This window comes from Salarias fasciatus, chromosome 15 (genome assembly GCF_902148845.1).
Source record: "Salarias fasciatus chromosome 15, fSalaFa1.1, whole genome shotgun sequence".
NCBI classification, from domain to species: Eukaryota; Metazoa; Chordata; class Actinopteri; order Blenniiformes; family Blenniidae; genus Salarias; species Salarias fasciatus.
In genome coordinates this window covers 21,393,095-21,415,893 of record NC_043759.1, presented here as the reverse complement: position 1 = coordinate 21,415,893, position 22,799 = coordinate 21,393,095, and the positions used below count along the sequence as shown (strand labels likewise).

Below are 22,799 nucleotides of genomic sequence, written 5' to 3'. Positions count from 1 at the left end.
CACTAATCTGTTTACCTCTCGTTCAATCTGACTCAGGATGGCTGAAATGTCCCAACTGCAAAAACACAGCTGACCACAAGAGGGGGGCAGCACTCAACAGGAACATCTCTCCTGGACACTGTTTCCAGTCACTATAATATTAATATAAAGTGCAATCCTCTGGTAGTTCTCCCTCATGAGTTACTTATGTTCTGCTGTAACACAGAAAGTAAAACAAAAAACAAACACACACAACATCCACAGATATACTGTCTACCAACCTCTACAACATTTATTCATTTCATATCATCAATCCTTTTGTAATCATAAATAACAGTGTTGTAGAGCTAAACACAGCAAATAATGATATACATTCATTTGTATAAATAAGGTAATTTTCTATATATTTATTTATATTTATATATATTCAAGATGACTATACAGTACATGTGAAAAACAAACAAAAAATGTTTACATAAAAACAATTTAACCATTTCTCAGTGTAATATACACTAATGAACAACCTTCCAGCTGTATTACTGGAATCTGTGGCTTTGTGAAATCACTCCATTCAAGATCCGGGTCACGCGTTACTCAAATCGTCCACTGAGCCCGAGCGGCTGCTCTGCTTCCTGTGAGAGACATCGGTTTCAGTGACGACTCAAACACACAAACACACACACACACGCCCGGAGAGGTGGAGAGCAGCGGGGTACATTTCTGAGTTCTCTGTCTTTCCACTCGGTACTCTTTTAATATTCAGAGGGTAGATTTTGGAAAGTGACACAGTAAAGCATCACAATATCTTATTAGGATACACAGACGCCAAATATATTTTGCAACACGAATAAATTTGTTCGGTGTGTTTCTGACAGGTTTTTTTTTTTTTTTTTTTCTTCGTCAGGGGAAAACAGATATAAGAAAAAGAATCATTTGGAGCTGAAAAAAGGCAGTAAAATTATAATACAATACACAGCATCTTCCCAAAAAAGTTTAAAAAAGAAAGGTATAATATTGCATTGTGTTGTAAATGTGATATCACATCATGACTTCAGTATCGGAGTAACATTATACTGCAGCTGAAGAATCACTATCATATCGTATTTGGCTTAAAATGACGGTAAAATGTAACTTCAGAGTCGCAGTAATATCCCGTTGCAGGTAATCCGATACACTCGCCTTGCAGCTGACTGCAGTATAAAGGTACAGTATGTGACATTATTTAAAACCGTTTAGAACAAGCTAATAAAAGAATAACAGTCATGTCATTTCACTGATGAGCGGTTGTGCTGTAGATGTAGCTATCGAAGAAAACCCGACAGTCAGATCAGACTGAGCAGTAAACACAACAGCCGTCCACTACTTTCATTTTAGATACTGCACACCTTCAACTACTGGACACAGCCTAGAGTTGTGTTCATTTTGTTCCGTGAGGCCCCTGCTGAAGGTGTTGGACTCCAGAGCCACAGACGTTTATTCAACTGCTTGCAACGAGTAAACGGAAGTCAGTGTGAAGTTGGTCGAGCGGTTTACAGTTTCTCCCTCAGATGTGCGTTGATGATTTCTACACACCGCAGCTCCTCCAGGCAGAGTTTGTTCCTGAGCCGCACGTCCTCGCTGATGGGATAGAGGAGCAGGATCATTAACCCCGTGACGATGAAAGCCACGGGGGCGGCGCCGATCAGCAGCTTCAGGGTGTACACCACGGGAGCAGGCTGCTTGCAGGCGCCCGTGTCATACCCCGCGAACCTGCACACACACACACACACACACACACACACACACACACACACACACACACACACACACACAAAGATCCCATTTCAAAACACGCTACAGGAAATCGACATCAAGCCCGATGCTGCAGCGCCGTAAATGAGCAAACTCGACACCTTTTTGCGTGATGAATAATGCATGAGAGCGGGGTTAATGTGTTTTTTTCGAGGTATCCTGACACGCCGGCGTGCAGATGCAGAGCATCAGAGTGAACCGGGTGGGATGCAGACTCACTCCAGGCAGAGGTTGGACACTCCCAGGGAGATGCCGGCGGCGAACTTGGTGAAGAAGACGTAGAAGGAGTAGAAGATGGCTTCATGGCCTTTAGAGAAAGGGTTGGCCAGCCTGAAGTCGTCCACCACATCTGGCAGCATGGACCTGGATTGCACACAAACACACACACACACACACACACACACACACACACACACACACACACACACACACACACACAAATCGTGAACATGTGTCCTTCGTCTGAAACGCTCAGCATCACTCAGGATTATGATGAAACTTTAAGCTGATGCGCGCCCGCGGCCTCCCTCACGCTCTCGCTTTAATGATCTGACACGACCAGAGTGGACGCCTGCAGCTGACGACGCGAGCTCTTTCCTATAGCGCTCTGAAACATCGCTGGGCGAAAATTACAGGGCTAATAACATGATTAGATGATGAGCAGCGGGCGGCCGACTCGGGCCCACAGACAGGATAAACAATCATCCCTTCCAAAATAAACATGGCCCCCTCCGGAGGCTGTAATTTAGGGGGTAAAGGGAGGGGACATGGGACGAGTGAGGAGCGCCGATGGCCGGAGGAGCAACTGGAAAACAGATGTAGCGATGGGAGGAGCTCTGCGATGCTACGGAAGATTTATCATGAACGCCACCTCTCATTTTTAAAAATGACCGTGACTTGACCCGGGAACCCGAAAGACACCAGATCTCCACTATATCCAAAAGTTACTGACATCCTGCATGAAATTAACGGGTATTAAACATTTTAGGACTATGGTTACTGTGATAGCTGATAATTTACTGAGAGTATAGACCAAATATATAAATTTTTATGTGTATGGAATGCTGCTGGGAATAAAGTTGAGCCTCACCAGGGCAGCAGAAGTGACGCAGCCACACTGAGTCCAGAGGAGACAGCCACGACGTAGGCCACCACCACATTGGGGATGAACACCAGCATCATGGTGAAGGGCATGATCCACTAGAAAGAGCAAAAAAGAAAGGGTTAAAAAAAAAAAAAACTAAGTCAAATGCACACATTTCATAACTGACTGTAATGCAAATGATGCAGATGTTTATGTGATTAATTCCTCCGTCCCCTCCAGCAAAACAAACTTGGCATCCGTGCCGAATGTGATTTTCTTTCTGCTGAAGCTGTCTAGTTAGTGTCTCGAACGCTTAAAATGATGCATAATGAGATTCTGCAATCAGAACAAAAGGATGCGTCTCTCCCGAGTTCATCCACAAGATGGCAACAAGCATGGAAGCTCAAACAGCCGGCACAAGAAGCTGCTGAAATCAGAAGGAGTCTGCTCACTGTGATGCCACAGAAAGCTGCTGTCTTCTTCCCAAACCTCTGCAGGAACCACTGCCACAGTGGGATGCTTATCACCGCCGACACCTGGGAATGAAGGTGACAATGAGCTGCACACATCAAATATTAAACAATATGTAGCGTTTGAATGTGCACAGGGATAAGAGAGCTTTCTGGTTCTGCGCTGTGCCGTTTGCGTGTCTGAGAGCTGATTCGGACGCTCACCAGGATGGTCAGCACGATGTTCTGGAAGTGTTCGCTCAGGTCGGCGGCGTAGGTGCAGAAGAGGACGAAGTTGCTCTGAATCAGCTGCGGAGAGAGCAGAGATCAGACGCTCAGGCATTCTCGTCTCGTCGACTCAGCACGTCAGCGGGCACTTAGCTCGCCGCGCCGCGTGCCAAGCGGAGCGACTGCTGGGGTGGGGGGGGGGAGGAAGCTGCTGACGGCGTTTCGCTGTGATTTATTCCCCGCGCGGATCGCGGCTGACACCTCCGCCGAGATGAGAGGGTGAAAACACAACACAGACAGATCCGATGCAAATCTCGAAAACGCTGCGATAACTTAAAGAGCCTGAAAAACCGAGGCGTCAAAGCTGCAGTGACAGACGGAGCAGCTGGAGAACGCCGTGCAGGCATCACTCTCGGGAGCCCCGAGACTTCAAAACGCCATAAATAACATTTACCTGGATGGCGACGGTGATGAAGAGGAAGGCGGCGGTGAGAGTGAGGTACGGCCCGTGTCTCATCACCAGGATGAAGGCCTGATGGAAAGGGATCTGCTTCTCCGTCTTCGGGGCGTACGGATCTGAAACGGTTACATGTGGAGTAAGAAAACGAGTGCGCGGCATATCAAATAACATGCAGCGAGCGGAAGACGACAGAGTTGCTCTCCGGCAGTGCTGGAGCGGCCTCTGCATTGCAGTGGATGCCGCCTGTCCCGGGGAGGAAGAGGCGTCGTTCAAACAGCAATTAAGATAAGCGACTGAGAGCGAGCTCCAGCAGATGGCCCAGAAGGAGCAGCTGCACGTCTGTCTGCAAGACGCACTGAGTGCTGGGAGGAAGTGTGCAGATCGATATTTCAAGCAGACGCATCAAAGCAGCAAAATACAAGCACTGCATGAAAAATCCTCTACCTGTGATCACTGTTACACTTCATATACGACGCAATGGAGGGATTGCACAGCGGTACGGTGGTTAGCACCGTCACTTCTGAAACAATCTGAACAAGTATGTGGAAAGTTTATCTGTTCCCCCCCGTGTCTGTACTTTGTGGCTTTTGGCAGTGGCTCCAAACCTTTTTTTTCTTGAGGGACTCGCATTTCTTGCAATATGAACGTAGACAACCCCAAACCTACGGCCCCCTGTGCAATTATAAAAAAAACTGAAGGAACGTAAAACACGCTGAATGTGAAATACGGTTGCTTTGTTACATTCTGTAACGATGGTTTCCTTTCCTCTGAGGAGAAACTCTTTGGGTTCACACACCATTTCAGCTTGCAGTTTCACATTTTTATTCACCAGATTTTCAGCCCTTAAGATGCGCCCAGCTCCCTGTTTGTCCGTTGATTCTCTGAAACACTTTTAAAAATGCACTTAAACATTGTAGTTTTGTGACATAAATGGGATAAATAGTTACTAATTAAGTTAGGACATAAAGAACTGTTATTCCACTGAAAATCAAGGTTTTACAAAACGCCGTGCAGCATCCCAAAGTTGGAAAAATCATGTATATAGAAGATAAATGAGTTTTTAAATGGAAATTATGAGGTTATTAATAGCATCAACATATTGGCAGTGTCCCAGTGTTTGCATATTCTTGTGTATATTCAACTCTGTTTAAATCCAGAAACAGAAGCTGAATGTTGGGAATTATTAAATGGTCAATTTAAAAGAGAAGAAAAACTCTGACAGCATAAATTCTTCATTGTGCGTTTAATTCTGTGCGAGCTGACAGATCACTTTAAACATTTATCAAATCGAAGCTTACAGAGGATAAAAACTCAATTTGGAGAAGCTGTTATCAACTCCAAACTATGATTGGCTGCACTTCTTCATTCCCTTTTTTTTTCTAAGATGTCTGAGTCTGAAACAAACACCGAATATCACAGGGTCAAGCTTTAACAACGTGCCGTAATTCAAAAGCTTGTTATTTAAGCCACTTGTCTCAAATCTTCCTTTGAACAGGAACGGGGGTGCTGGCACGTCGCTGTGATGGAATACAAAGTACAGTCTATTTCACTGGGCAGCCGTCATGCAACAAAGACGCCCGAGATAAAAGTGAGTGCTGCCTCTGTGCAGCGTGCATCGCTGAGCGGCAGTTCGGAGGGATGCCTCCGGGCTGCGGATGAAATGAAATCCACGACACACTGCTCAGTGTGAAGACGCTGATTAGAGCTTTCATTAATTTATAGGGTGGGGAAAATATCAAGATGCTTAAAATTCTTTCATGTGTGTTGTAATCTCTGCGTTCAGTTACGAACATGCAAACTCCACAAGTTTCCCGCCACTCGGCTCAATATAATCACTTTTATAAAAAAAAAAAAAAAAAAAGAGATATAGAGAGAAAGAGAAAAGATCTGACGAGTCAGGAATGCATGAGGAATGCCTCTTAAAGTATAACTCAGCGGTGGAAATTACAGTCATTTTGGTCATTTGAGAATTGAGTTACCCAGCAGGGTAATAATTTTCATACCGTCTCTCTCTTTGACTCCCAGGAACATGACGACTGTGCAGATGAGGAAGACTCCTCCAATCACTCCGGCGGCGATCATGTACACTTCTTTCTGCAAAGACAAAGACGCATTAAATCAGATTACTGCATCAAGTGTCACTCTCCATGGGACTTTCACAGGATGCACATGCATCTCCCTGTGCTTATTTCGCTGTGTACACATGAGCAAAAAACAGGAAGGAACCTCAAGCACACCCAAAAATACAGGCGTAACCTTTGAGCGCCGAACCTCGGCAGGAACTGCTCTGCCATAAACAACTTCTGCTTGTTTGCTATTTTTCCCGTGTGGCTCAACCGAAGCGGTTCATTATTATTTATGCACATCAAGCACTCCCAGTTTCCGAGGGCAGACTGAGTTTGGTCGGACGGTGTGCCACCCTCACCAGCGACCGCTGAGGAATGCAGAGGGCGAGCGGCGTCGCCCCTCGATAGGGTTCACCCAGAATCCTCTGGAAAGGAACCATTTGAAGCCCGAATAGCTGCGGTGCGACCATAAACCCAGCGTGGGACGGTTTGGACTCTGGCTTGTTTCATCTTCACAAATAGTCCCATGATGCATTCAGGGCCCGCTGTTTGTTCACAGGAAGGTGGAAGTGAGTATCGCGTTCCCGCCACTTCTAACTCTGATCCGAGCTGCAGCTTGGAAAAAGACCGGTCTCTCCAGCGCGTTCAATCTTGGGTGTATTTGAGATATAAATAGGTCTAATAGCTTGCAGGCCGCGGAGACCCCTCGGAGTGACGGAGCCTCATTTGGAGCCCCATGTGAGGGAGGAACCCCCTTTGTGGTCGCGAGAGGGGAGCCGGCTCAGGATGTCGGGTTCAGATATCAAACGGCGGAGTCTCCTTTCAATCCCACGGGTTAAGACGTGAAGGCAGTCGCGCTGTCAGAACCTCTAGACGGTCGGCAAATATGGAGCCAATTTCTAACAATCCCCCTTTCATTCAACCTCAGATGTATTTTTGCAGAGAGTAAACCGCCTCGAAGCCGCGCCGCAGATCCAAGCGAACGCAAGAACGCTGTTGACAGTCCGGAGTTATTTCTCAACGCGACGCCGCGGCCCACTTTTAGCACACCTGGGCTCCCGGCGCGGCGCGGTGACACTTACAGCGTGTGACAGGTAGTCCTGGGAGTGCACCAGGCTCTTCACGATCTCTGCCCCGCTGCTGTTGCCTAGGTAACCGGCAGACGTGTTGTGAGTGGGGCAGTGCTTCAGAGTGTGAGCGCTGGCCACAATCTGGCCCTGGATGGCGGCGCCCACCAGCGTCCCCAGCACCTCCATTGTCATTCCTGTCAGCGAAAAACATCTTTTGACTCATCCTGAATGGGTTCAGATAAAAAAAACGCTGAGACAAGTCTTGATTCAGCAACGAGGAGTTAGGTTTCGTCTGCTGGGAGTCTTACTGTAAGCGGTGGCCGAGTCTCTTTCCTTCTGGTCTGTGCTCAGGAACATGGTGAGAGCAGAGTAAGGCACATGGAAACACTGCAACAGAACACAAAGATGCACAGAACACAGAAAAAGAAGCATGAGTGATGCACTGATTTCAACCTCTCTGTGATTATTGCTGGTCTTGACATATATTTCTTCTAATTATCAATTATATATACTTCTGCATGGCTTTCAATAAACTGGGGATGCCAAAAGACTTAGAAGACCAACCTTTATGTAAAGGAATAAGAATATTTCTTCAAGATTATCTATTAACCATCATCGATATGACTAGAACTACTTCTCGAACCGATCCCAGTTCAGTCACCATTACAGGTATGATTACAATCATACACACTCATATTCACACCTACAGAGGATTTATGGTGAAACTGGAGCACCTTGGATGCAAAGGGAGAACATGCAAATTAAAAAAAAGTCTCAAATTAGCCATAGTCTCGCTGTGAGACAATAGTGTTCACCACTGCTGAAATAAATGAATGTAAACCTAATTATTGAGACTAATTTGCTCATTTCTGTCCGCTGACCTCTGGAGGTCCTTTAACTGCTGACTACTAAATCTTCGATTTGTTCCAACCAAACATGTTAAAATTGCATTTCCTTAATCCTGGGCTTTCTTTTAAATGCTAGGTGGCAAATTTTATGCACACCACAAAAACACCCCTGGTACTTCACATCAACGTCAGCCAGTCAAAATGCAAGTGCAAAAAGAATATATAAACAGCCTATATATCAAAAGCGATGTCTGCAGTTTCCATGTTGGCCAACCTCAGGTCAGTTTTGTCCGTCCTCACCACCTCGCTCAGAGAATGGGCCTGCAAACCCAGTCCTGCTTCACTTTGTAATTTACACAAGGGCTCAGTCAGCACCGCGGCCAAATGAGTCTGCACAACCACAACCAAAATAAATGCGGCTGTAAAGGGATTTTTTTTTTTTTTTTTTTTTTTTTTTTCCCAGCTGTTGCTCCTATACAGCCTGGCATTTATAGGGCTTATAGCGGAAGCAAACACATCGGAGAGCGAAGCGGTCCCAAACAGATGGAGGCGAAAACTGATTAATTCGATGGAAGCCCGTTATTATTTGATTGCACGCCGACCTCCGTTTACAGACTGTGACCCCTCGGAATGATAACAGCTGCCATTTCCCAGCAAGCTTCGCACAAACACACAAAACCAGAGACAATGAGCGGCGGCTAAAAGTGGCAACCGGCATTTACCGGGGAAGAGGTTCCTGGCAGGGCCCAGCGTATACTTATCAAGGAGTTAGAAAGACGTGCCGCTGTAGCTGGCCGCAGCGCGGTCTACATGCTCTGAAACACACGTTATATGGGTTACTAGCTGAAAGAGCCAGAAGAGAGAGGAATGATCTGGGCCATAATAACATGAGACAACCTAAATAACTACGCTTCCACTTTGAGGTGAGGCGTTTTAAGCGCTCTCGGCTCGGAGCTTCTGCTCGTCTCGCAAAATCAAAGTGTAAATCTTCACAGGAGCTGTCAGAGCCCGGCGTGAGGTGTCTGTAATCATCTTCCCTTTAAACATTGTTATCCGCGGCGTCTTCCATGGGGTTTTAATCTATACGTTATGTAACATGTCGAGGCTTTAATCTCTGACGTCTCTGCGGCGCTGCATGGGAGGTCCTGCTGCGGCGTCTGAAATCACATCAGTCCTCAAACGTCCAACGAAAGAGCATGAAAACTCACCGTGATGAGGGTCTGGTAGAGGCAGTAGAAGCCCAGATACCAGACGAACCGGCCGCTGCTGAAGGGAGGAACAAACCAGAGGTAGAAGTACGAGACCACCAGGAATGGAGTGCAGCCTAACATCCTACAGGGAGGAGAAGAAGAAGAAGCAAAAAATAATCATTTAATTCAACAAATGAAGCATTAACAGGCTCGATTCAATGAAGAATACAAATGGTCCTCACCCGGTTTGACCCAGAAAGGCCTCGTCTCTTTGACAAAACACACACAAACCGATAACACAATCGATTTGCCCTCAATGAAGCACACTTCCTGCAGGATCTCAGTAAATCAGACATCACCTGATGATGTTCTCTGCCTTTCAAATAAGAAAATCTTGACGCTCGATTTCCTTGTATATTCACGGCAACCACTTAAAATATTCACCCAGTGCAGTGAAACTACAATTAAACACATTATGCAAACTGTACTTACACAGTTCTATAGTATATGCAATTCACAGAGACGTTTGCTTAATTTTACCCAGCTCTTCGTTATGTAATATTCATAGCAGTGTCAAAACCAGGCCATATTTCTGGCAGATTACAGCAGGGGTTAAGCCGGCTGCTAAATGATTATGTTGCTGTAAGTATGACGGGAATTTTGTCCTGAGAGAGCGAGGCGAGCGGGGAAATACCACGATATCTCACACACACGCAACATTAAAATATAAACATGTAGCGCACACTCGAAAGCAAACACAGCATGAAACCGTTCTGCTGCGTCTGTGTTTTTCACAGAAATCCGAGCGATACAGTATGTGGGCCATGTGTAATTCATGAGTAAACAACCGCCACGTATTATTATGGTCGGAGCGAGCAGCTGTGCGTTCCAAACCGACGGTACTTTAAGGATGATCGGCGGCCAGATACCGAGCCGTCCGCCCTCTTCCTCCCCTTTTAAAATGTGTCGAGTGTCTTTCATGTGGTCCAAAGGGTGAAATCTGCAGGTAGGAAAAATAAGGGACCGAAACCCACAAATAGGCTGCGACCTGTGACCTGCCCCGCTCCGACGTGCGCGGGAGGCCGGTTACAGTCATTTCTGGCATCATCCAGGCCGGTCACCTCGCCCTCCTCCTGATTGTTTCAGCTGAACAAAAGGCGGCCGACAACGCTGGTGCGGCAGTATTGGGCGGCCTGGTCATGGGAGCGGTGAAAGGGCCCCCGCGTCCCGGTGAATGGGACAGTGAGAATGTTCCTGCAAGATGACGGCGCTCGGGGAGGGCTGACAAAGGCTCCCACACACACACACACACACACACACACACACAAACACTCGCATGCTTTCTCACTCGCATGACTGCACGGTCACACCTGTCCCGATGATTTGCACAGTCTTAATTAAAGGGGGTAGGGTTGATAAGAATCTGGCGGTCGGACGTCGTTCCTCATCGACTTGCTGAAGACAATTTGGGCATTTTAATTAGAGGACGTGCAGCGGGGAGGAAGGGATTTGGAAGAGGTCTTGTAGGCGAAGACACACTTCCTCGGTCCAGGCTCAATAACAGAGGTGTGTCTGACCACCGCTACATTTTGTTTATATAAAATATCTACTTTAAACAAATATGGCTACAAAAATGCAGATCAAAAGCTGAATAATAATTCAGTTTATGAACAAAATAATATTTATTAGCGTCCGTGGATGACAAAGAAAAATGCTTTTTCAAGGTTTTACCGGCAACACTGATGAAGATTAGCCTAAGTCACAAATAATAAACAGAGCAACGCCCAGGGGTGCATTTTAGAGTGAAGGCCGCCGTCCTGAAGAACCTCGGGATAAAGATCCAAATCACTTAATGTCTGGCTGTGGATGTGTCAGCAAGGGAGAGGAAAGCACTTCCTGCTGAAAGGGACAGAGGGGACTTTCCAAATGGGGCGAAAGCAGGAGGAGAGCTTGAGCTTCCATCACATGCACATGCGAATACACACGCATAACCCCGTGTTACACACACTTACGTGCACACACACGCGCCTCCGGCGTCTCGAGGGCTAATCAAAGCTGATTTAACATCAGCATCTGTCGACTACAAAGTGCAGCGGGATGCCCACAGTGGACTTGGTCCCCTTCCAACTCTGTCAGCTTCTTTATAATCTATGGTTTATAATGGAGCAAGCATCACACACACTCACACACACACACACAGCGTGTGCAATTACTGAAAATGTCACGCTTAGTGTGTTTGGAGAACATACAGTGTATACCGCACAGAAACTCATCACATCTTTTTTTTTTTTTTTTTAATAATTGAGCCTGTTATGGGGTCGACAGCTTCACGAAAACAGGCTCACTAAGTGAAACGGCGCTGAAATCGCTGACACACAGAAGAAACGGAGAATGTGAAAGCTATGCAATGCCCAACAGTGAAATGAGGTGTTACATAAATGTAATAAAATGTAATTGAGCGGCACGGTCGCACATGAAAGAGCTCACATTAACTTCCGCTGCCTGTTGTCGTCTCGTCTGGCACCACAATGCAAAGCGCGGCTCACGCCCTTACAGGTCGACGGGCGCGTCACGGGCAACAAATTAAAAACATAATGGCTGTTTATCTAACGCAATCCTCAGGTGAGAGACCTGAGTCTGAGAATGAGTTCATCTCCATCCGAAACTGGGACACACTGCCTGTTTTCGTCGGGGTTTTTGCATAAACAGGAGCCTCGTCAAGCAGCCGTAATTATGCCAGTCAGCGTGGGAGCAAAGCAAAACATGAGGTATTTTACTTCAACAAATTTACACAAACTAAGTTTAGGAATTTACAAATGTGGTCAGAGAGAGAAACCAGGATCATTTCTGATGAAATCAACAGATAAATCACGCTTCATAATGTCCTTGTGGAAGAGATGCGCTGATAGGAAATAGTTTCGGTTTTAAAAGCTGGAGCTGCATAAATATGGTTCGTCTTCTCACATTACATCAAGACTGTTCCTGGTTCAAAAACAAGTTTAGTGACCTTTTGAGTGTGAGCGTTTGCCCTGCGGTAGAGAGTTGAGGAGTGCAGAATAAAACCTGCCTTCACCCTTCAGTGGCTTTCAAGAAGATTCATCCAGAGCAAGGATATGTTCAAAATTCATAATTAATGTGAACTTAAAATGAGTAAAAAGCTTTCGTGACACCATTTAAAATATATTAATCAAAGGTGCTACTCGCTGTCAAGTTTAGTCTGTCCAGAGGTGGGAAGTAAGAATGTAAAAATGCTTCGTTTCCACAAAGTTACACTTTATATGATTATTTTTCTGAAGAGTTTTCACTTTTACTCCCTGTATTGGAATGCAAAAACCTCTTCTTTATGGTCATAACCTTCATAATGTTCTCTGAACTGCCTTGTTATTTTCTTCAACGCCTACAATAATGACTTGACATAAAAGACAACTGAGAGAGAGAAATGAGAGAGAAGGCACCGAGCCAAGTCACTTCATAGACCTTTGGATGATTAATGTGTTTTTGCAATAAGTTATCACAGAGGGATTCTACTTCTGTCAGTTGCTTCATCTAGTATATTATTATTACTACTATATTTTGCTTGAAACTCTTAGTTCTGGCATGTTGGAGAGTTTTAAACTGGTATTCTAATCTGAATGCATAAACTTACTGACTTCAAAGACAACTGGGATTTAAATAAGAGTTTTTGAGGCTTTTAGGAATCTCACCAGGGCATAAGTCTCCCGATCTTGGTCCATCTGCTCTTAGTAATGAAGAAACCAACGATGGGGTCGGTGACGGCGCCCCAGGCTTTACCGATGAAGAGCACCATGGAGGCCTGGACGGCGTTGATCTGCAGAGGGGAACAGGGACAGACTGGACGTCAGCGCAGGGCTCCAAAGTTAACACGCCGTTTCACACTTTGTCCTCTTTGTCTGCGTCTTCACCTGCGCGACATCGAGCAGGTAGATTTGCAGGAAGAAGGCTGTGGCGCTGGACGCCACCTCCTTGGGGGCGCCGCCGATGGCGAAACACAGTTTGCTGCATAACGACAACTTCTGGCTCAGGTCCGTCTGTGAGGACAAAAGAGTTGAAAATAAATGTAAAAAAATTCAAAATCATAAGAGGTTACGACCTAAATGTTTAAGCCATGAACTCTGCAATGACCCTGTATTAGTTAACAACATCAGAGGTGCCAAAATGTTTCACAACCATAAATGGGAACAAAAAAACTTGTGGTCTCCTTGGAAAACAGTTCCTGTTCTTAGAGGCAAACAGAATTATTAAACCCATTGAAAGTTATGTGAACATCCTGTTCATATTTACAATAAAGGAAATGGACTATGGGTTACCGTTGGTCATTATTGTACTGAAAAACAATGTAATCTGCAGCAGAGGTGGAAAAACGCACGCTGTTTAATAAAGGAGAAATGTGCCCTAATGAGAAAGGCTGTCCCTGGTGGCTCATGATCTCGAAAACTGCCACCAGTGCAGGACAAACCCTTAAAAAAGAGGAACATTATGTGCAAGTCGCACGTTTTTGGGAGTTGTCTTGCATTCTTCCCGCAATTAAAAGAAACGGCGCCAGTCGTTTGTCGCCTGAGTTCTGTCACGGTGAACATTTTCTGTTTTCTGTTCCCGTTTTCTCACGCCGTCTCATTTCAGGATCCTTGACCTTCCACCTGGTGTCTGATTGCTGTTCTCTGCCCTGATGTGTTTCACCTGAGTGTGTGATTGTCCTCACCTGGTGGCAGCTGGATATATTGGGCTTTTGTTGTATCTCGGTTCATAGGTGTTTCAACTGTGGTTGCTTTCCTGTGATCTCTGCGCTCCCTCTGTTCCTCCGACCTTTCAAGAGGAGTAGCGGGTCGACGCTGCGTCCCCCCGACTCATCAGCTCTCTTTGAGACGGCGTGCCAGGAAGGCCATATGGCCCAGGCTGCAGGGGAGGCATCTATAGCTGCAAGCTGCCATACATCACAGACCCAGGCTGAGAGAAGTAGCTCCAAACACACTGATGATTAATAAAATACCTTTTCAATACAGGCCAACTAGGTCTTCTCTGTGTACAGAGTTTGCATGTTTTCCCTGTGTGTTGATGGCTTTTCTCAGGCTGTTTCTCTCCATATGTTCCTGAGATTAGTTGGTGGCTTTAGACCAGTCTAGGTGTCAATCTATGCATCAGTGACAGCCAGCCATTGACTGATCTGCAGAATGTGACCCCCGGCTGCCGCTCACTGTTGACCCCACTGATCTCTGTCTGAGAGCACCGAAGATGATTGGATGGAGGATTCAATCATCTCCTGGATTACAATCCTAGCCTTTATCTTCCCCTGTCATCCAGACTGACCTTTAACATTGACCTTTCGCTCTTTGTCTCCTGCCTCCCTGCATTAATCCAGCCACTGCTACTGCCTCCGTGGCGGGAGCAGCGAACGCCACCGAAGATCATCTGCACAAAACCGTGTTGTTTTGTCATTCAGTGCGATTCAGTGACGACAAGAAAAACGGTCACCTTTCGTTCCACAACCTGCAAAAATAACCTTTGAGTCACTTCATTTTCAGGAAGGTCCCAGACACACCGGTACGAGCCAAGGTGTGTCACAGCAGGCTCTGAGAAACGAGCCGTGACTCACAAACAGAGAATCTCGCTCTCATTCATATCTGAATTCTCTGGAATTCTATTTCAGGTGCTCCAAAAATAACGTCCCCTCTCTTTACTTTTCAGTCACACTGATTTAGTGTAAAGAAAGCAGAGCGTTCACTGCGACCAGACGAATGGTTCTGTTGGGTAACGAGCTGCACCCCCCCAAAAATACACACATTATCTCCCAGCTACGGCATTAAATCATGTCTTCCTGAGTTGCAGTGATTTGTCAGCGTACAGTCATCTGATTGTGCGCAGCCGGCGATCAGAAGCCGACCCCCCGCCGCCTGGAAGCGCTGTGGTCTACGTCCAGACTCGGAAGAGCCGCGGAGGAGCCGGAGAGAACCCACCGAGTCACCCGCCGCTGCCTCTGCTAAAACCATCAGGCACGTGCACGCACGTCTGCGCATGTGTGTGTGTGTGTGTGTGTGTGTGTGTGTGAGTGCTGCGAGGGCGAGCTTTCATCTCCAGACTCAAATAGGACGAGACACCACAGCGGAGGGAGCCCAATATTTACAACTGCACACATATCAACCTTCGCCTCTTTCCCCCCACTTCTGTGTAACCCTTTGTGTCTCACACACACACACACACACACACACACACACACACACACACACACATGAACACACACAAGGCCTAAGCTTGGAGTTACTCCCCACAGACCTTTATGAAAGAAGGAAATCACCAAAGTAACCACAGCCACGACCGGCGCACTATTATTACCCGGCTCACGTTTTCTCTTCCTCCTTTTTTTTTTTTTTTTTTTTTTTTGCCCCATCAAAACACGGTGGGGCTGCAGAACGACAATTACCAGGAGGGAGGTGTGTAATTATTCAATCGCGAGACAAGCGGGTCAGAGGTAAGTAAAGGCTGCGCGGCGGTTCCGACTTCAAAACTCTCTCTTCTTCCACTCTCACTGCAATTACCCCTAATTGGAGAGAAAAATCAAAGTCTTCTGGTGTCTGGAGAACGCTGCTTAACTGATGATGTGCAGAAATACTCTCTCTCTCTCTCTCTCTCTCTCTCTCTCTCTCTCTCTCTCTCTGTCTCTCTGTCTCTCTCTCTAAACACTTCTTCTTTCCTTCCAAAATCTTTCACTCAATCTTACTGAGGTCTTATCATCAAAGAGGACAAACAGGATATCCCTTCTACTGTTGTTTAAATGTACGAACACAACCACATATACACAATCCAGCACACACACAGACACACACACGCACAAATCTACAAATCCAGAGAAACGGCGGCTCAGAATAATGGAAGCATCTGCAGAGTTCACGCAGTCAACAAGCAGGGGACAAGGACAGATCAGACTAATCTCTAAAGTTAATGAATCCTTAACTGTTGAGGGGGAAGACAATTTAAGTCAGGGTGGAGGACAATTACAGGAAAGATAGCAAGAAACTACCGAGCCGAGAACAAAATATTCTCCGAAAAATTCACAGGCTTCCGTGCGTCGGTGTTCAGCCTGAGAACTGGACCCGTAAATCAGTTTGCATGAGGACTCGGTGGAGGATTTGGCAGACGGTTGGTCACACAGATCCCAGTCCGAGGAGACCTCGGCTCAGATTATGGATTATGTGTATGAAAGGCAAAGGTTGATTATGTCAGAGGGAGCTGCAGACCCATAAAATGTCAACAGTGTTTCAGCGACTTTGGCCACAACCCAGTGGAAATAATCCAAAATCTAAAGGCGGGCTGTCGGAGAGATGTCACTTATTCGCGGCTCAGACTGCTCCATTTGCACAGATTTCAGTGACAAACCATTGTCTGAAGCACTCTGATGACTGACTGGTGCATTTTTCATGTTGTAGATTTTCACATCCCATTCTAGTAAACATATGGGACCGAAAATTTCGTCTGTGACCTTCATATTCCAACAGAAATGTTGTCTCTGGGAATTATAATCTAGAAAGCGTTAAATATGATCAGTTTTATTGTTTAAAATCATTTCTTTGTGCTTAGTTGCCTAAATGCATGTTTTCATTTATCCAGGTTGGCTTCATAACAAATCAAGTGCAGATTACTTTTATAATCTTCACTCCTGAAACAACCCTCACTGAGGAGGGTAAATAAAAACCTTTTGGATCTGCACTGAATGTCTCGATCAAAGACGGCATTATAACTGAAAGTAAATGTACTTTTTTCTGTCTGTTTTGTTTTGTTTCACCAACAAGAGGAAATGTCTCCTTTATGTGCTGATTTGAGAAAACTCCCTCGTCAGTGTAGTCTCTGAAATCTCTGTGCACCAATTCTCATATCTCCTGTGCACTACGACTACGATTGATCATGTCTGCCTATTTCATTGCATCTTCATTTTTCAGCACATCATTAAGTTGTCTTTTGTGCGCAGTACTTCATTGAATGTGTTCTTGAAAGGGAGGATCAAGCTTAAAAACAATTGCTATATCACCTTTTCTACAGGTTGAGGTGAGTAGTTGAGTCTCACTGAGAAATTCATCTTACACATTTCATCAACTTCATTTCAATAACTCATTCAATCTCACTTCTCATGAGCCATCTCCAAGGATTCATCTAATATATGCTCACACTGAGAACGAAAAGAAAAAAACAAACCCTGCATATTAATCAGAGGTTTGTCAGAGATGAGCCGGCTGCAGAACCGGTTGGGTCGTGTGGCGTAATAGTTTCAGGCTCATCACGCAACCAAAACTGAGACGCGGTGACGAACAGTCAGCGTGTCATCCGGATGGCATCTGAAAACACATCTGTAAAAACTGGTATCTACCTCCCCTAAAAGGGACGTTGCACCTGGCAAAGCTTCGGCAGCCCGTATCTCATTTCCTTTAAAAACACAGCCTGTGGGCCAGAGAGCAGCAGCGACCGGAGCACACGCCGAAAAAAAAAAAAAAAAAGAGTCTTTCTTCCCTCATAATCTCATCACAGTCAAATTGCAGTTATATCATGTAGCTTCTATAAGCGGCCAAAACAAAAACATTACAGGAAAATCAATCCAATCTTCTAACTTGAGTGAGTTATTCCTGTGCACAGCCTTTCTGCAGGCTTGTTTGCTGTGATTAGAATTGTCTCGGTCACTGATATTTACCGGGAGAAAACAATCACCCAGCAGGTCTGTCCATCTCCAGATGAAAACAATCAACCTCCAGACGCTGCATCCATTATCTCAGAGATTAGAGTTCACATCAGAAAACACTGAGGCCGACTGATCACAAGCAACACATTTCATCTTATATGGTCCAACTTGCTGCTGTCAGGGAAAAAAACAAAACAAAATATGAAACAAATGACCTTACCTGGTGGGAGGTTTTGGGGAACAGGGGTTCACTGGGCTTGATGAGCTTCCCTGCAGAGCTCTGCACTCCCCTCTCTCCCCGGGTCATGGCTGAGAGACTGTGCGTGAGGCGGCAGCCGTACTTCTGTGACTGTGTGTGCGAGGGCGCGCCGAACACCGAGCGGCCGTGACTCCTGGTGTGAGCGAAGACGCGGGGAGCCTGCCGCTGGGCGGTGTGTGTCAGGGGCTGGACGCGGACGTGGATGTGGCTCTGGCTCCGGGTGCTGTGCGCGCGGTGCACGTGAGTGACGGCTCCGGGGGCATAGAGCTCCTCCTGCTCCTCTGTGACAACCCAGCCGCGTTCTGCTGCCATTCACATGCTGTGGTGCTCTGGAATGAGGCCAGGAGGGAAGGGCAACGTCAGGCAGGCAGGGTCACACACACACACACACACACACACACACACACACACACACACACATATGCACAGAAAGAAAGGAGAGAACTCACCTGCATTCTCACAAGCACAAGAATGCATGTGCACACACACGCACACACAGTGTGACAATGCATTGCCTGACATTAATTTCCTGCAGACTTATTCTAACTCAAATCTTAATGACTGCCTGCCTGAGTGTAATCCTAACTCTGAACTTAAACGAACCTTTAAAAGAATCATGTTTTCAACTCGAAATGGAGTCGTTTTCATTCTGAAGGCCTCCATGTTTGTCCCCACAATGACACGGGTCCTCAAAATTTAATGACTCTACTCAAACGGGGACCTGATTGTTAGTTTTTCCTCTCAACACAGGCTGGTGTTCAGTCATGTTTAGATCCCCACTGATGTACGCGCGCGCGCACGCACATATACACACACACAGACTGGTGATTTTGGATGCATGCATAAAGACACATCAGCGCCCAAACATCTACAGATGTTGGAGAATGCAGTGCACGGGCACACGCATCCTCATGCACATGCACACGCGCACGCGCTGCCTCAAAAGCAACATTTTCCCTGCAATAAGCGGGATGAATAAACACCCCGGCGCCGCTGTCCCGTGCAGGAGTAGCGTGCTCTCATCCATCAACAATCACTCTGCGCACCTGGACCAAAACAACCAGCAGCATGTCTGCAGAAAAATAAAAATAATAAAAATAACAAAAATCCTGCAGAAAGCGTGCGCGTGCACTCACCCCGTGCTGATGGAGACGGTGTCAGCGGCTCGGGCTGGATCTGAGAGTGAAGTCAGTCAGTGCGCCGGGGAGGAGGAGAAGGAGACTGCGGAGGATGGAGACGGTCTGCGCGGCTCCGTCTCGTGCGCTCTGGGATGTGACGGCGCCGCGCTGCGCCCCGCAGCGGCCGCGCGCGGTACTGTACTATGTGACAAGGAAAGGGATTGCATGCATGCACGTCTGGCGTGTGTGTGCATGTGTTTATCTGAGAGGGGATTATGGCCGGCGGAGACTGTCTGAATCTCGCCTTTGTTTTTTTGGGATGTGATCTAAAACGCTTTTGTATTTCTGTGTTTTTAGCAGTGGCAGAAATTTGGGTCACGAGCAATTTCAGTTATTCTTCCGCCCTACCTTTAGAATTACGTTCAATTAAACTCCGGATCCTGCCATCCTTGGTGGTTTGGCAGCAGGATCAGAGCCTCCTGTGGGCCGGTTTTGACCCACGGGCCTTATGTTAGACACCAATGTTGATAGGGTGTTTCAAATGTCTTTTTGTTTTTTTTTTAAGTGAGGCCTTATGACTATAGAACTGTCATAAAAAACATAATTCACTATTTACTTGAACTAGAATGTGTGGGATGATTGTAAAATCACACATATTTATATCTTAATATAGACATAAACAGTATAAATCATGTGTTTCCAAGGAGAAAGGTGGAAATACATTTTTATAAAAGATGTTTGAAAAAGTGGAGTCATGTATTGTCATTTATACTGTTTTTGTTCATCTCTTCTGTGGTTGTCATCCAATTATTATTTATTTATCAGCAGCAAGAGTTACATTTTGGGAGAGAGACATCTATTGTGTTTTTTTGTTTTCAGTTGTTCAGGCTCTGACAAACTGTTTTAGACATCTTTGAGGTGTCTTTTATGAATGGCCACATTGTGCAACTGGGATTTCAAACCTTTGGCAAGATGAATTTGATTCCATCATGTTGACCCGCTGTAGTTAAATATGATCCAAGAACATTACCCTGTTCGACACCAGTGTCACCGGTAGAGGAATATCTACTTCTTCTTCTTCAGAGCACTTCTTCTTCTTTTGATGTGGATCATTCTGCTGTTTTTTGAAAATGTCAGAAGATTCTTCAGGTCAGTGAAGAATTAAGATAAATATTCAGATATAAACTCCACACGAGCTGTTTGGTTCTATAACTCTATAGCACTTTGAGATTTCATCGAAATGTAAAGTGCATTATAAATAAAAATTTATTATTATTATTATTATTAAAAATCCCCAAAGGATTTCTCCCACAGAATGACAAATATTGTTATATGAGATAAAGAAAACATTCCTGAGAAATGGATCAGTGGCTAAAGGTTGCAGGAAACCTCTTCTGAACTGTGAAGATAACTTACACTCATACTCCAAGAAGCACAACTGGGGGGGGGAAAGGATGAAACGGATTCTATACAAGCCTGAAAAGGATTATAAACAATGGGAAACGTACAAACCTGTCTTGAAGGCATATCCCAGCAAGTATTGGTTCTTTGCTTTATATTCATGTTTGTAAATGAAAAAAAAAGGTTTTATAAGAACGATTTGGCCTTAAAAATGGTGTATTGGTGTTATATTTAACACGAAAGAGCAGATTAGTCTCTCAAAGTGAAAACGAAGACTGAAGAAAGGATCGTCTAAAACTTTATATTTAACTTTTTATGATACGATGACGGGACGAAACGTTATAGATAAAATTAATGACAAGCTCCCAATCATCAATCAGTGTAGACTCTGTGTGTGTGTGTGTGTGTGTGTGTGTGTGTGTATACAAAGTTTATTTAGAGGAGCACTCAAGTGATTTGGCATAGCACCAGTGTACAATAGAGACCTTCATAGGAGGCACATCCATAGCTGAACGCTCCAAGGGTCGAAACGCATTTCCTAAAAGACGTCTGGAACCAGAATGGGTTGTTCTCACTGACCGGTGTCACATTTTTCTGTTTGGTCTGAAATTTTTTCTGTCTTTACTCATGTTGTGTTGCTTTGTCATTATTTTTCCTCATCCGGTTGTTTGTGGTTGTTCAGTATTTTTCTACATTTTGTGTCACTTTGTGGTGACATGTGTGTGTGTGTGTGTGTGTGTGTGTGTGTGTGTGTGTGCTTCTCCCTATCGCTGCTCCCTTCACAGCAGATCTTGTGCTCCTCTTCGCCCGATCCCCTGACTCGTCTACTGTTACACTTTAAGCGTCTCTTGATGTTCTCATTCACTTCTTCCACGATCTTCTGATATCTTCCTCATCTCTTCCTGCCAGCTTCATTTCCAGCATCCTTTCTTCAGTTCATCCACTATCTAGGTCCAATTCTTCATCTCCGTCCCTTTCTTCAATGGAAAATTGTCTCTCACTTGATAATTGCTGTAATCTTTGCTGTAGTTTTTGCCGCACTGTTTTTACTTTGGCATCTCTGCGGTCATTTCATGACTCTTTATTCTCTTAGTAGCAGCTTTTCATGCTGTTTTGCATTTCTATGTTTATTTTGTGTCTCATTTTGGCCTCTGGATGTTTCTTCAGTGGTCATTTCGTGACTGTGTGGTCATTTTGCGTATCCATGTTGTTTCATGTCTCTCTTACATTTTGCAGCTTTGGATCTCTGTGTTGCAGCTGTGCGCCACTTTCATGATCACATCGTGTCTGCGTGATTGCTTTGTGTTATTTCATGATGGTTTTTCCATTGATTTATGGCTGTTTTGTGCAGCGGAGGGGCCGGCTGACAGTTCCACCCTCGGGGCCGTGTCCAGCCGGTCGCTCACCCTCTCATGCCTTTAATGAATGCTTCAGCCTGTGTCCACAACCAAACACACACATTGATTTTGTTGCATTTATTGTGTGAGCAGCACCTTGGATCCTTGTTACTTCGATAATGAGAAATCAGTCTCATTTTGCTTCAGATTTACGTTTTCTTCAATGAAAAGGTCTTTTTTGTTTAGACAGCTGAACCATCTTTTTATGGGAACTTGTTCTTAAGCTTCAGCCTACAAAGAAAATAAGTCTTTGTATCTGGTTTGGGATTCTCCACATGCTGATGATGTTATTTATATGGGTCCTCCGATGATTTATGGCATACCAATCCTTTATTTTCCCCCTCAAACTCCTTTCATATGCAGCTCTTTCGCTCCGCAGTCAGCTTCTCGTCGGAGCATGACAACAACATGTCAAGGAGCTGAGCCCAGACCTCTCCATGAATTCCAAGCATGCAAACCCCTCAACCAAAGCCACATTATTGACAACGACAAAGGCACCACGGCAGAAAAGTCAGGCATATGACCTGCGTTAGAATGGGCATGCTTCTGATAATGCGTGAAGAGGAATGTGCAAAATGAAAGGTTTGGTCTGCTGCACCAGTAACAGGGTCATTCGGAGAGGAAATGTGGGGAGTTAAAGGGAGAGTAATTCCCTGCATGCTTAGCCTTATTAAATATGTAGCACAAAGGAAATGTGCTCTCTTTTACTCTTTAGCGCCAGACCCCCTCTGGCCGCCTAACCGGGCGACGCACACGGACCGCACGGTCAGGCAGAGGGC

General features: G+C 45.5%; 1 protein-coding gene across 1 annotated transcript; it reads right to left on the bottom strand.

Moving 5' to 3' along the window:
- Positions 1 to 249: 249 nt before the first annotated feature.
- mfsd2b (MFSD2 lysolipid transporter B, sphingolipid) lies at positions 250 to 19,340 on the bottom strand. Its single transcript, XM_030110352.1, has 14 exons — positions 19,241 to 19,340; positions 18,066 to 18,433; positions 13,089 to 13,214; positions 12,870 to 12,994; positions 9,184 to 9,307; positions 7,436 to 7,514; positions 7,140 to 7,321; positions 5,995 to 6,085; positions 3,986 to 4,107; positions 3,529 to 3,612; positions 3,307 to 3,390; positions 2,861 to 2,970; positions 1,990 to 2,133; positions 250 to 1,728 (listed from the first exon to the last, which is right to left on the bottom strand). Exons 2-14 carry the CDS (start codon positions 18,414 to 18,416, stop codon positions 1,509 to 1,511), a joined length of 1,842 nt encoding a protein of 613 aa, XP_029966212.1. The 5' UTR covers positions 18,417 to 18,433; positions 19,241 to 19,340; the 3' UTR covers positions 250 to 1,508.
- Between the last annotated feature and the right edge of the window lie 3,459 nt (positions 19,341 to 22,799).

Excerpts from the sequence above, each read along its gene's own strand:
- mfsd2b (XM_030110352.1), bottom strand. The coding sequence starts at position 18,416 with ATGGCAGCAGAACGCGGCTGGGTTGTCACAGAGGAGCAGGAGGAGCTC. Across the intron at positions 4,108-5,994 it reads GGGAGTCAAAGAGAGAGACG|ATCCGTACGCCCCGAAGACG; the intron begins GTATGAAAATTA and ends TAACCGTTTCAG. Across the intron at positions 2,971-3,306 it reads CAGCTTTCTGTGGCATCACA|TGGATCATGCCCTTCACCAT; the intron begins GTGAGCAGACTC and ends TGCTCTTTCTAG.